Genomic DNA, 13,670 nt, shown 5'->3' with positions numbered 1-13,670 from the left:
CGGATGCACTGCAACGTCTCTTTTTATTTAGTTTTTCAGTATAAATACAAGTAGTTGAAGTAAATTATCGCTTTTTACTGTCCTTGCTTCGTCCTTCAACTAGACGACGAGTACTAACACACCGCACTAGGAAATACGCTCGTTCGCAGGTGCCTCCAACTGAAACAATAAAAATTGAATTTAAATTGGCAAACTTGTACCGTACTCTGGAAGCGGGCTCACTCATATCCTGTAAGCAGTCGTCTATAGTATCACCGTTCTGAACCCAGCCGGTGGCTATTGCTTGTTCCTTGTTGATTTTATCGTTCTCGTTCAGGATGCCACGCTGCTGCAGGAAACATCGCATGAAGCACTACGGGAAAGGTTATGCAACATCAAACAAAATTAGATAAAAATAGCACTGTCCCGGTAAAAAAGCCTGGTACCATTGGAGTTTTATCCGTTTCATCCGGAAAGCTGCCCGTGTCGTTTAATTCGGCCAAATAATCCATAGTTATGATGAAGGTTTGGTTGCACTCCGTGTAGATTTCCTCCATGGTGTAGTTTTTCGTATCCACAGTGCTCGTTGCAGGATCTGCCAATAAAGCCTCCCGCAAGTCGGTGACGTCGTCGTTGGTCATACTACAGCTCGAAACACTCAGAATGACCAGGGAGCTCAGTAAAAATGATATACGGATAACTGTATTCATATTGCCTGATAACAACTCTATTTATGCTGCACAATTTGCTTCACAGAAAAGCACAAAATTCGTTTTATTAGTTTCCGCGGCTAGCGTTCAACGCGTGTGGTCAAGTTTTTTCAATTTATACACCCTTAAGGGCGAAAGCACGGCGTTAGGAAACCACATGATTCCAATTTGTCTGGTCGTGATTTGAAATGCGAAAATTGATTAATTTCACATAAGCTAGCCATTGTCAAAGCTGCCTCTGCTCCAGAAATTGTATGATATGTCGGCGGGGTGCTGCCTCATGAGCGAGGGTGGTCGCAACAGTTTTCCGGGAATTGCCCGATGAAGCAAAGCAGTACCGCTGATATGAGTGCTCCAGTTGAATGGTAGGCAAGGAAAGGTGGAAAGGTGTGCAACAGAAGCCATCAATCAAATTGTTGTATTATGGACGGGTCAAATTGCCCGGTGAGTGACAAATAATGATTGCATGATCCGTTGCATATAATGATGCCGGAATGCACAGTGCAATAGTAGTGTTTTAGAGAAAATTGAGCTGATAGAAATGGAATAGTTAGCCAACAAAAGGAAATTTTTTACTGCTTTCCGTTGATTTATGATCAGTATCACTAGTAGTGGAAGACAGTAATTGAGCTACTTGTATTGGATAGTTTGTAGCCACCAGATTTACATCGCCTCCGAGATTCAAATGAAAACGTAAAATGTTAATTACTTTGCACTGAAGTATAGACTTGCATTTAGATGTCTTTTATTCTTCAGAAAGAGTCATTTTATTTTCTTACTGAGTTAATCTCAAAAATTAAAGCGTTCATCTTTATTTATCCGTACTATATTTATCGGTGCCATTACAAATTAGGCCATTGCAAATATTTTTCAAAGTTCAAAGTTTTTGTCCTTCCGATGTTGGACAACTGAAGAGGGGTTAAGAAAACAAAGAGATTTTTTTAATCACACAAGAAAAATTAAGATTTTTTGCATGTTTACTTAAAGTTCAATCGTAAAAACCGAATCCATTCTTGCTTCTCATATACACGTTGTCATTTTCTATGCAAAATCCTTCCAAAATAATTGATTTTATCCAAAAATTTACAAAGACAACAAATTTACAAAGACAACAAATTTACAAAGGTAACAAAGACTTTAAAAATAATTTGCAGTTGCCCGTTTTGCCAGATTTATGGAGTTTTACAGAAAACCAAAGCAGGGCGTTGGATGGTATTTTCGGCATGTATCTAATTATTTTGGCTGGCAAAGGGTGAACATGTGCATTCCATAACCTCTGTTCATTAACTCCTATTCCTTCCTCCACGAGGTACCGGCTGGGGTACGCAACTTCGGTAGTCGTATGCTAACAGGAAAGGGGGCACAGTGGCTCCCGCCCACATTAAGATGGCAGCCCCATCAGCCGGATAAGGACCTTAGGTTAACAACCTCTTGTACCGGAACACAAAAAAGTTACCGAAAATGAAAGAAGAAATCTCTCTGGATTATTGGCAATGACCTTTAACATGAAAACACGGACACGAATCGGAACATGGAATATACTGACCCTTGCCCAGCAGGGCAAGCTGGCTCAACTTGCAAGGGAAGTTAACCGCCTGAAGCTTGAAATCTTGGGGCTGAGCGAGATCCGCTGGCCGGGTACTGGCGAACACAGGACATCATCCGGGCAAGTCTTGCTCTACTCAGGCATACGAGGTGAACATGCTACTCGAAAAAGAGGAGTTGGATTCCTACATGCGGCCCTGATGAAGTGGGAACCGATAAATGAGCGAATAATCGTTGCCAGATTCAGAACACGGGTTAGGAACATTACAGCAATCCAGTGCTATGCGCCAACAGATGTTGCCGACCTGCAGGAGAAAGAGAGTTTTTATAGCCAGCTGAACAGCGTGGTTGAGAAAATCCCGAAGGGGAAAATCCAACTCCACATGGGCGAGTTCAACGCGAAGATTGGCTCAAACAACGCGGACCTTGAACGCGTCATGGGACGCCATGGCCTAGGAGAGATGAGCGAAAATGGGGAGCTGTTTACAGAATTCTGAGGTAATAACAACATGGTCATTGGTGGATCACTCTTCCCCCATAGACCAGTACATAAAATTACGTGGGTTTCCCGCGACGGGCGAACAAAAAACCAAATCGACCACATCTGCATCAGCCGTAAATGGCGAAGGAGCCTTCTTAATGTACGCGACAAACGCAGTGCTGATATTGCAACTGACCATCATCTTGTTATCGCTGAGATACGTCTGCGCGTCGCACGTGTCCGACGTCGGGAGGAGAAAGTTGGGTGCCGCTACGACGTCCACCGATTGGAGAATCCTGAGGTGAAAAGGGCCTTTGTCGAACAACTTGAATCTCGAGACTCGGAGCTGCCACCTGGTGGAAGAATCAAGAACGCCTTTATCATGACCAGTGATGAAACCCTCGGCAAAGCGCGCAGCGGGCGGAGGGAGTGGATTTCGGATGAAACTTGGAGGAAGATCGACGAGCGGAGAGAGGCGAAAGCCGGCATTGAGCGAGCGCGGACCAGATCGGCTAAGACAGCTGCCCGTCAACGATACGCCGAACTGGAGAGGGCTGTTAAACGTGCTTGTAGGCGGGACAAGAGAGCCTGGACTAACTTCCTAGCCGAACAAGGAGAAACCGCCACTGTCAATGGTGATATCCGTTTGTTGTACGATATTTCTCGCCGCCTTAGTGGTGCCAGGATGAATACAAAGATGCCGCTAAAGGACCAGAGCTGGTCAGGTACTGTCTGACCGTACAGAATAGTTTAAGCGATGGACTGAACACCTTGAACAACTCTTCTGAGTTTCAAATGTCAGAGACCAACAAAACCAGCAGCGTATGACGACTACAGGTCGTCGAATTAATCGCGTCAACTCGGAGGCGCCATCGCTGGATAAAATTGTAGCAGCCATCAAGAGTATGAAATCCAATAGAGCTCCAGGGATAGACTGTATTTCAGCCGAAATGCTCAAAGCTGACCCATCTTTGTCAGCCCAGATGATGCATCAGCTTTTCAGCAATATATGGGAAACCGCAACTTTTCCGGTGGACTGAATGCCCATGGCATATTGGTCAAAGTCCCAGGCAGCAGGTCTCACAGTCAATGTAGCGAAAACTAAGTCTATGGTAGTGAACACTGACAATTCCACCAACTTCACAGTAGTGGGACAGGAAGTTGAGCAGGTAGACGCCTTTCAATATCTTGGTAGCCAGACAACGCCCGATGGTGGTACCAAGACTGATATAGCCACACGGATCAGGAAGGTCAGGGATGCCTTTGCAGGTCTGCGAAACATTTGGCGCTCAAACCAGATCACTCTACGTACTAAAACTCGAATCTTTAATTCAAACGTTAAATCCGTACTGCTGTATGCCTGCGCAACGTGGTGCGTCTCAGCGGAGACAACGCAAAAACTGCAGGTATTGATTAACCGGTACCTGCGATACATCATTCGTGCCTGGTGGCCTGATAACTGGATATCCAATGAGGAACTCCATCGTCGGTGTCATCAACGGCCGATAGCCAAAGAAATTCGTGAACGTAGGTGAAAGTGGATCGGACACACCTTGAGGAAAAAGGAGCGAACGAGGTTTGCAGAGAAGCACTCGATTGGAATCCACAAGGACAGCGTAGAAGAGGCAGACCCAGAGGCTTATGGCGACGCAGCCTAGCCAACGACATCCGGGCTGTAGACGAGAACCTGTCCTGGCGACAGGTAAAAGCCATGGCGGGTAACCGTCATCAGTAGATATCTCTGATTTCATCCCTTTGTTCTGCCGGACCGGCGGACATGGACACATAAGTAAGTAAGTAAGTTTCTAATTATTGGACCTACTCTGTTTTCGTGTTACCTGTGCCTGAAGAACCAATTTATCCCCACAAAAAGAATGTGCAACCATAGTAGTGTACCACTACATACCACTATTGTTTTGTATTGTTGCCCTGGAGAACAGAGGGTAGGCCCAAAATAGAAACAAACTGCAACAAATTTTGTTCAGTTCTCAAATGTCTAATACACAAGTAAAATAGTGTGAATTTTATAACGCTATATCAGTGGTTTTATGACAGAGTGTAGAAAGCTGCTAACAAAGAAGTTTCGTGCCGGTTAGCCTCATTGTGGTTTTGCAACCACAATATGATCAGTTTCGCATTAACCCTTTTGCTGTATTGCAATTTTCAAGGCATTCGTAGTGAAAACTATACTGTTCCTTTTTTGGGAAAGCCCTTCCAGCTGTTTTATAAGAAATATTGCAATCAGTAATGTTGTGGTGTTACAAACAGCTCTAATATGATTTGTATTTGCATCATTACAACTCTTCAAAATGGGTAGTGGTTGCTTTAATCCCACAGACACAAAATTTTCTAGCAAAACATCATTTAGCGATAACCCTAAATATAGCAAAAAACACTACCCGCCAAAAATTTGATCTGTATATCTCGGTTGTAACTCAGGGATACGAAATCATATCCGCACGAAAAAGTTATATTTCACACCACATAAGAATATATAAGTACCAAAGTGCAGGCAATATATACGTTCCAAAATTTTGACAAGCATTTGTAATTCTATCCTTGTATTCTATACAACAGTTTTTGGAACACGCAACTTAATACTCCTCAATACACGATTAAAATATAACTAAATGTTCATCTATACTGCTTTATAATTCACAGCCATAAATTGTATATGACGTCTCGCACGACTGCAAAACAACTTATTGTACACTTTGTTTTGACATACTCTAATCATTATGCAATTCCAATGTAAAATTGGCATACATACGACTTAATATGGGCTTCCTATTACGATCTTGTGTTATATGGGTAACATTACTTGGTGCAGTCTTCGCATCACGCTATAAATTTAGTTGAAAATTTCAATTGATTGTTTTTGTTAGTGATGGAATGATGCACACTGGAGCATGTGTTAGTCTGTGACAGGGCTCGGAAAATTCGAACCTCTTTGCTGAATATTGAGAGTTGCTTTTCGTCAATATCATGCGTTCATTTTGAATATCGAAATACTATCGTTCGTCTAATACTTGTAGAGCTCACGTTATCCCACGCTTACTGCATACTGATTTCGCAACATAGTAAGCTATTGAGCGGTCTCATTCTTCTGGTAAAGCACTGTAGTGATATTTCTGAAAGGTCAATATCATTGTCATGGAAAGCAAATGATATTTTCGCTGGAAATATAAAAAGTTTTCTGTATTGCAGATTTAAATATTGATGTTTGTTGTTGCTTTTTTGGTAATCTGAAATTCGCAGCTTCCGTAAGGAACATCTTTTTAAATTTAAAGCTATTACTTTGTTACTGAAACTACATACAATCACTAGCGTGCAAAACATAGCGAAGCCCAAATCCTACATTCCGCATCCGGCATTTTTGATTTTTTATTTTTTCGGCAGACTATTAGAGCACTGGGCAATTGCAGGACTAATGGTAATACTAGTGCGCGAGTCCTATTAACTCCAAATATTCTTGCCAGTCGAGGACAAGTGATGACTTAACTATTCACTCAGGAGGAAAGCATTATAACTCACGTATTGAACCAAGTGCGTCGATCCAAGGTGAGTTAAAATAGGTGATCTAGTTTTCACAGTTTGTAGAACAGAAGTGCGCGGCACGATTGGTTAGCAACCATCGACGTCGTTTAAACATTCAACAGTTTCCGCTTTGAAAAATCGGTGGTCGTCAAGAGTAACCCAGCGGGGGGGAAAAACAAATTTGAACATCAGAAAACCTTTCTTGACTAACCTTGCGTCGATCCACAGCGACAGCTGTGCTATTCCACTACTTTAGGTAAGGAAGGGACGCAACTGGGCCTAGGGTCGACCAAATACCAGTCTTTGGTTGTACCCTCAGTTGTGTGCTAACAGGGAAAGGGGGGCACGTTGTGCCTGAGGGTAGCGTGGCGTAGTGGTGTAAAGAGGCGAGCGGGGCTCAACTACTATAAGCCAGCTGCGGGCGCCGTAGTGTTTGCGGTTAGCGTGGCGCAGTGGTGTAAAGAGGCGAGCGGGGCTCAATTCCTATAAGCCAGCTGCGGACGTAGTAGCGTCCTGTTGCGAAAATCGGTATCTTCACGGACAGCCAAGCAGCACTACTGGCTCTCAAGTCCGCCAAATGCGTGTCCAAATTAGTTTGGGAGTGCAGCACAGCATTGAGGGAACTCTCCCGCCAAAACAAAGTTTTATTACTTTGGGTGCCCGGTCACTGCGGAATCGAGGGCAATGAATTTGCTGACAACCTAGCAAGACAAGGATCAGCTCAGCAATTTATTGGTCCTGAACCGTTTCTGGGCACCTCCACATCCGCCGTGAAAGGCGAACTGATGACATGGGAAAAGCTAGAAATAGCATCCCGTTGGAATCAAACACAGGGTTGTAGACAAGCTAAACAGTTTATCTACCCAAACCCTGCAGTAGCTAAAAAACTACTCCATTTAACTCGTAGTGAACTACGCACGATCACGGGACTCCTAACAGGACACAGCCCCGCTCTTTATCATTTAAAGAATATCGGCAAGGTATCATCTGACACCTGCCGCTTTTGTAACTCTGAACCTGAAAGTTCAGCGCATCTGCTCTGCTATTGCGGAGCTCTTGCATTATCAAGGCACAACTTCTTAGGAAGTTTCCTTCTTACTCCATATCAGGTATGGAGCCTAAATCCCAAAACGGTCATTGGCTTTATAAACCATGTAGTACCGAATTGGGGCACAGGATTACAACTACAGGGATACCTCGATATAAGACAATTAATTTTTTCAAAAAGTTGTCTTATATCGAAATTGTCTTATATCGAAATACGATATTTCGAACAATTTTTGGATTAGCAGTCGGCAATTTTACTCTGTGTTGTATGTTTACTTTTTTGCACTATTTTTAATTGTTTGAGTTATTAGTTTTTTTACAATTTTTAGGATTATTTCGAAATATTGAACATCTTTATGGTGCCGCTTTTGGAATGGAAATTTAGCCCTGGTGTCTTTACCACCTATATCAAAGGAATTTGTCTTATATCGAGGTAAAAATCGTCTTATATCGAATTGTCTTATATCGAGGTTGTTTAATAACGAGGTTGTCTTATATCGGGGTATCCCTGTATTCCGCTCAACTCCATCAATGGGTATGAGCGACCCGTAAACTGTGTACAGCAATCGGGGCCTGCCACAAAAGACGATCATTAACGACTGTCGCAGTGGCCTTTTAACCCAATGCCCTTCTGGCATACAAAAAAAAAAAAAAAAAAAAAAAATAGAGCTCAGGACTTTAAGCAAAAAAGCCGGGTCAGGAGTGCCATGGGCACATTAGGATCGGTTCCAGGAAGATCCTAATTACGGTGTACTGGACGGGCGGGAATAAACGTTTGGATTTGGCGCTACAGGGCTGACGGCTGTGCTATTCTACTACCTTATGTAAGGAAGGGTGGTACCTTCCTGAAACGGCGAGTAGGCTAATGGTACAGCTGCCTTCCGTCCCGTTAAAACCGTAGCTGGTCTCTAGGTACGTTCAAAGCTCGTCACTCACGTCAAAGTGCGGTGGTGTAGGCTCAGATGATACATTCCTGACTAACGCTGATCGGATGCTGACATCCCTGCCCCCATGAAGGGTAGGGGGGAGTGTCCCTAGCCATGGCCTCCCTGCTTGCATAGATCACCATGGGATCGTTAAGGCGACTACACAATTACGAGTGGAGATAGCGGCCTAGAGTTGGAACCCTTTCGAATGGACAAATTTTTAAATTTTAAAGAGGGAGCGAATACGGGTGCTACTAGTGGCAAAGATGATATCTTTGCCAAAAGTAGTAAGTTGGCCAGGTCACCAACAGCAAAGACAGGTAGCCCCCCGTCATTGGGGGCGCGACCCAAGAAGGGAAGCCCGCCGAAATCGGGGGCACAGCCCATACAGGAAAGCCCCCCGAAAACGGGGGCGATACCGAAGAGGAAGTTGACCCCACCAAAGTCTAACACCCCAGTTAGAACGCAGGTAGCCACCGCTGCTAGCTCAGCCAAGAGGGCGAGCGACAGCGGTAGGCAAATGTCAACGGAGGGCGTGGTGCACCCTCTTGAGGGCGAAGTTGGGCTTCCTCCAGCCAGTTGCAAGCTGGAGGAAGCCAAAAGGTTGGTGGACGAGTTGTACTCGTTCATCAACTCTAGGTCAAATGTCCACCTCGACATTAAAAAGCTGGCGGTGAGCCTCCGCTCTACCGTCATAGCTGCCGAGGTGGAGAGGCAAGAGCTTCTGCAGCGATGCGAAATCGCCGAAGCTCTGGTCATAGCCGCTAAGACTGTGGCCATGCCTAGTCAGGCGCGTACGCCGCTTGCCAAGCGCAAGGCGGCTACGCCCGACCATGGACCAACGCTGGTAGCCAAGAGGCAGCGGACTTCGGCTCGCGCCTCTACCAGTGAACGCGCGAAGGCGGTCCCGGATGGTGCTTCCGGGACCGGGGAGGAGGAATGGCAGGTGGTTAGGCGTAAACCGCCTAAACCGCCGAGACCGAAACCGAGCGAGGCTGCGGCTGCAAAGCCAAAGCCAAGGCGCGTCCATAAGGGCGACGCCTTAGTAGTGAAGCTGACAGGTAAGCTGTCGTACGCCGAACTACTGCGTAAGGTTCGAGTGGACCCCAAGTTGCAGGAGCTTGGGGCCAACGTAGTAAAGACCCGCCGAACCCAGGCAGGGGATATGCTCTTCGAGCTCAAAAAGGACCCAACGGTCCAGAGTTCGAATTACCAGAAACTGGTAGAGCAGTCCCTGGGCGAAGCGGGCCAGGTAAAGGCGCTGTCGCAGCGTGTTCTGGTCGAGTGCAAAAACCTCGACGAGATTACGACGACAGTGGACCTGAGTGATGCTCAGCGGGATCAGCTTAAGGTTGATGTGGCACCCGCAGACATCCGGTTGAGGAAGGCATACGGTGATATGCAAACTGCGACCTTAAACGTGCCAGAGGCAATCGCCAACAAGATGTTGGCGTCTGGCAAAATTAAGGTAGGATGGTCAGTGTGTACACTGGTGTCGAAACGGCGTATCGAACGCTGTTTCAGGTGTATAGGCTTTGGCCATCGGGCGGCCAAGTGTAAGGCCCCCGATCGGTCCAAGCTGTGCAGGCGGTGCGGCGAAGATGGCCACTTCGCCAGGGGATGTAGCAAACCCCCCAGGTACCTGCTAAGCACAGTCGATGCGGGAAATAAGCATGCCACAGGTGGCCCACTGTGTGCGGCTTATAGGCGGGCATTGCAACGATAAGGGTGCAGGTTATACAGATTAACCTAAACCACTGTGAAACGGCACAGGAGTTGCTTTGGCAAACGGCAGCCGAGACGGGGTGCGATATTGCCATTATCGCGGATCCCTACCGGGTCCTTCGTGGAGGCACAAACTGGGTTATCGACAAGGGTCGGATGGCAGCGATCGCCGTGATGGGTAGATACCCGATCCAGGAGGTGGTGTCGTCCGACCAAGAGGGGTTCGTGATCGCGGTGGTCGATGGCGTCTGCATCTGTAGCTGCTACGCTCCACCTAGGTGGTCGCCGGAGCAGTTTGACCGGATGCTAGACGTGCTCACCGACGAACTCACGGGCCGCAAGCCCGTTGTCATTGGAGGAGACTTCAATGCTTAGGCTGTCGAATGGGGTAGCAGGTGCACTACTCCGAGGGGACAAAGCTTGCTGGAAGCTCTGTCCAAGCTAGATGTAAGTCTGGCTAACGTGGGATCCGTCAGTACCTTTTGTAGGGGGGTACAACAATCGATCATCGACATCTCCTTCTGCAGCCCAACGTTGCTTGCCAACATGGGCTGGAGGGTGTCAGATGAGTACACGCATAGCGACCACCAAGCTATACGGTACACGATTGAACGACGGGCGCTACGGCCACGCGGTGTGAAGTCGACAGGGAGGAGGTGGAAAGTGAAGTCCTTCGACAAAGACCTGTTTGTTGAAGCACTCAGTGCAGAGAGCAGCCGCTCGAACCTGAGTGCTCGTGAGCTGACCAACGTCCTAGTACGGGCATGTGATACCACTATGCCTAGGACGGGGCAGCCAATGAACGGTCGTCGCTCGGTATACTGGTGGAGTGATACCATTGCCCAGCTCCGTTCCAGGTGCCACAGAGCGAGAAGGCTAGCGCAGAGGGCCCGGACCGATGCAGATGCTGAAGCTCGGGGAGTCGAACTTAGAGCGGCAAGGTCGGCGCTTAAGAAGGAGGTTAGGCGTAGCAAGAAATCCTGTTTCCAGGAGCTATGTCGCGATGCGGATTCAAACCGCTGGGGAGGTGCATACCAGGTGGTAATGAAAAAGATGAAGGGTACATCTGCGCCGCAGGAAACCTGCCCCCAAAAGCTGAAAGTCATCGTGGAAGGGCTCTTTCCGCAACACGATCCAGTTTGGTGGCCTCCGACCCCGTACGGTCAATCGAATGATGTCCTCAATCCGGTCACGAATGAGGAACTCATCGTAATTGCCAGGGGTCTAAAAACGAAGAAAGCGCCCGGTCCTGACGGGATTCCGAATGAGGCACTCAAAGCGGCGATCCAAGCATATCCCGATATGTTTAGAGAGACGCTTCAGAGTTGCCTAGAGGTATGCGAATTTCCAGACAAATGGAAAGTCCAAAGATTGGTACTGCTGCCAAAGCCGGGGAAACCGCCTGGTGATCCCTCGTCGTACAGGCCAATTTGCCTACTGGACACGCTAGGCAAATTGCTAGAGCGGGTAATCCTAAACAGGCTAACGCCTGTGACGGAAAGTGATGTCGGACTGGCAAACACGCAGTTTGGCTTCCGTAAGGGGAAGTCCACTGTAGATGCCATAAAGTCCGTAGTGGAGAGGGCCGAGAAGCCTATGAAACGGAAAAGGCGAGGCGACAGGTATTGTGCCATAGTCACAATCGATGTCAAAAACGCCTTTAACAGCGCTAACTGGGGTGCAATTGCGTTAGCGCTGCATAGGATGAGGGTACCGGATCATCTATGCAGGTTGCTTAAGAGTTACTTCGAGAACCGGACGCTAGTGTACGACACGGCGGACGGGGCGAAGAGGTACAGAGTGACAGCGGGTGTTCCACAGGGTTCGATTCTCGGCCCCACGCTTTGGAATGCCATGTACGATGGGGTGCTGAGGCTCGAACTACCCACTGGGGTCGATATCACTGGCTTCGCCGATGATATCGTCCTTACAGTGGTAGGCGAGTTTCTGGAGGAGGTGGAAATGCTGGCATCAGACGCCATAAGCATAATAGAGGGTTGGATGGCGGGCGTCAATCTGCGATTGGCCCACCATAAGACGGAAGCTGTGATGGTCAGCAACCGAAAGTCGGCCCTAGAGGCAAAAGTAATCGTGGGGGGACAGGTGATTGTCTCCAAACGAAGTGTGAAGTACCTGGGTGTCATGACAGACAACAGGCTGAACTTCACCAGCCATGTGGATTATGCTTGTGGTAAAGCGTCAACGGCGGTCACTGCGCTGTCTAAGATCATGCCGAACGGCTACGGTCCTAACAGCAGTAAGAGACGCCTGATGGCCAGCGTTGCCATGTCGGTGCTACGATACGGTGCACCGGCGTGGGCCCCGGCTTTGGAGAGTAAGCGCAATCAGGCATGTCTGAACAAGGTGTTCAGGCTGTTAGCATTGCGCGTTGCGTGCGGTTACCGTACCATATCGTTGGATGCGATTGGGGTTATTGCAGCCATGATTCCAATATGCATACTCCTAGGTGAGGATATCGAGTGCCATAGGCAGAGGAACGTCAGGGGCGCTAGGGACAGAGTTAGGCTGGACTCTATTAGGCGTTGGCAGGCGGAATGGGATCGCACCGACCATGATAGGTGGACCCATAGGCTGATCCAGAACATATCGTCCTGGATCGGCAGAGGTCATGGTGAGGTAAACTTTTTCCTTACCCAGTTTCTGTCGGGTCATGGATGCTTCAAGAAGTATCTACATACACGCGGGCGGGTAGATTCACCCTTTTGCCCCGTTTGCACGGTAGCCGAGGAAACGGCGGAGCATGTGATTTTTCACTGCCCGCGGTTTACGTCCACTCGGCGGGTGATGCTTGCGGTCGTTGGGGAAGACACCAACGCCGACAACATTGTGCAGAGAATGTGCGCTGAGCAGCGCGCATGGGGTGCCGTTGATAGGGCGGCAACGGCGGTGATAACGGAGTTGCAACGGCTAGAACGGTTGCAACGACAGGGCCTGACTTAGCTTGCTAGGGTCAGTAATGGGCTGATTGGGCAGCCCAGGCCCTAGGTGAAGGGTAGTGGCGGTATGCAAGGGCAAGGGTGTTGTGTGAACCCACACACGCAACGGACAAGTCGGAGTGCTTCGGCACGTCCTCCCTCCTGAAGTAAAACCTAACGGTAGTTCCGGGAGGGGTTCAGGAACGGGCAGCAGGATAGTTTTTAGTAGGTAGGCGCATGTTGGCACCATGTGAATCCTATTCGGCACCGCGAAGGTGCTGTCTATGAAGATTTTCTCCCTGCATAAACAATACAAAAAAAAAGGTAAGGAAGGATGACACCTGCTCGAAACGGTGAGTAGGCTAATAACACGGCTATCTTCCGTCTCACTAAAACCGTGGGCTGTCTCTAGGTACGTTAGAAGCTCATCACCCACATCAAAGTTGGTGGTTGTAGGCTCGGATGATACATTCCTGACTAGTACCGATTTGGTTCTGCACCCTATCCCCATGACGGATAACGGTACAACTCTGGCATGACCTTACTGCTTGCATAGATAACCATGGGATCATATAGGCGACTACATTCTATGACCAAAGATAGCGACTAGAACCCTATATTCAGAAAGTGGGTGGATCATCAATCGTATTTTATAATACAGCAAAGTTTCGTTAATTGGTGGTTCGGTAATTGGGCGGTTCGTTAATTGGGTGTTCGCTAATTGGGCTATGTGACAACTTGAATGTCAAAACTGTATGGAATTTTCGAGTTTAGAAATTTCTAA

General features: G+C 47.7%; 1 protein-coding gene across 1 annotated transcript; it reads right to left on the bottom strand.

Moving 5' to 3' along the window:
• Nucleotides 1-64: 64 nt before the first annotated feature.
• Nucleotides 65-689, bottom strand: LOC128743034 (general odorant-binding protein 84a). The gene is made up of 3 exons (XM_053839540.1): nt 426-689; nt 223-352; nt 65-159 (listed from the first exon to the last, which is right to left on the bottom strand). The coding sequence occupies exons 1-3, from the start codon at nt 687-689 to the stop codon at nt 65-67; spliced, it is 489 nt and encodes a 162-aa protein (XP_053695515.1).
• Nucleotides 690-13,670: the final 12,981 nt, after the last annotated feature.

This window comes from Sabethes cyaneus, chromosome 3 (assembly GCF_943734655.1).
Source record: "Sabethes cyaneus chromosome 3, idSabCyanKW18_F2, whole genome shotgun sequence".
Taxonomy (NCBI): domain Eukaryota; kingdom Metazoa; phylum Arthropoda; class Insecta; order Diptera; family Culicidae; genus Sabethes; species Sabethes cyaneus.
This window is presented reverse-complemented; position numbering and strand designations above follow the sequence as displayed.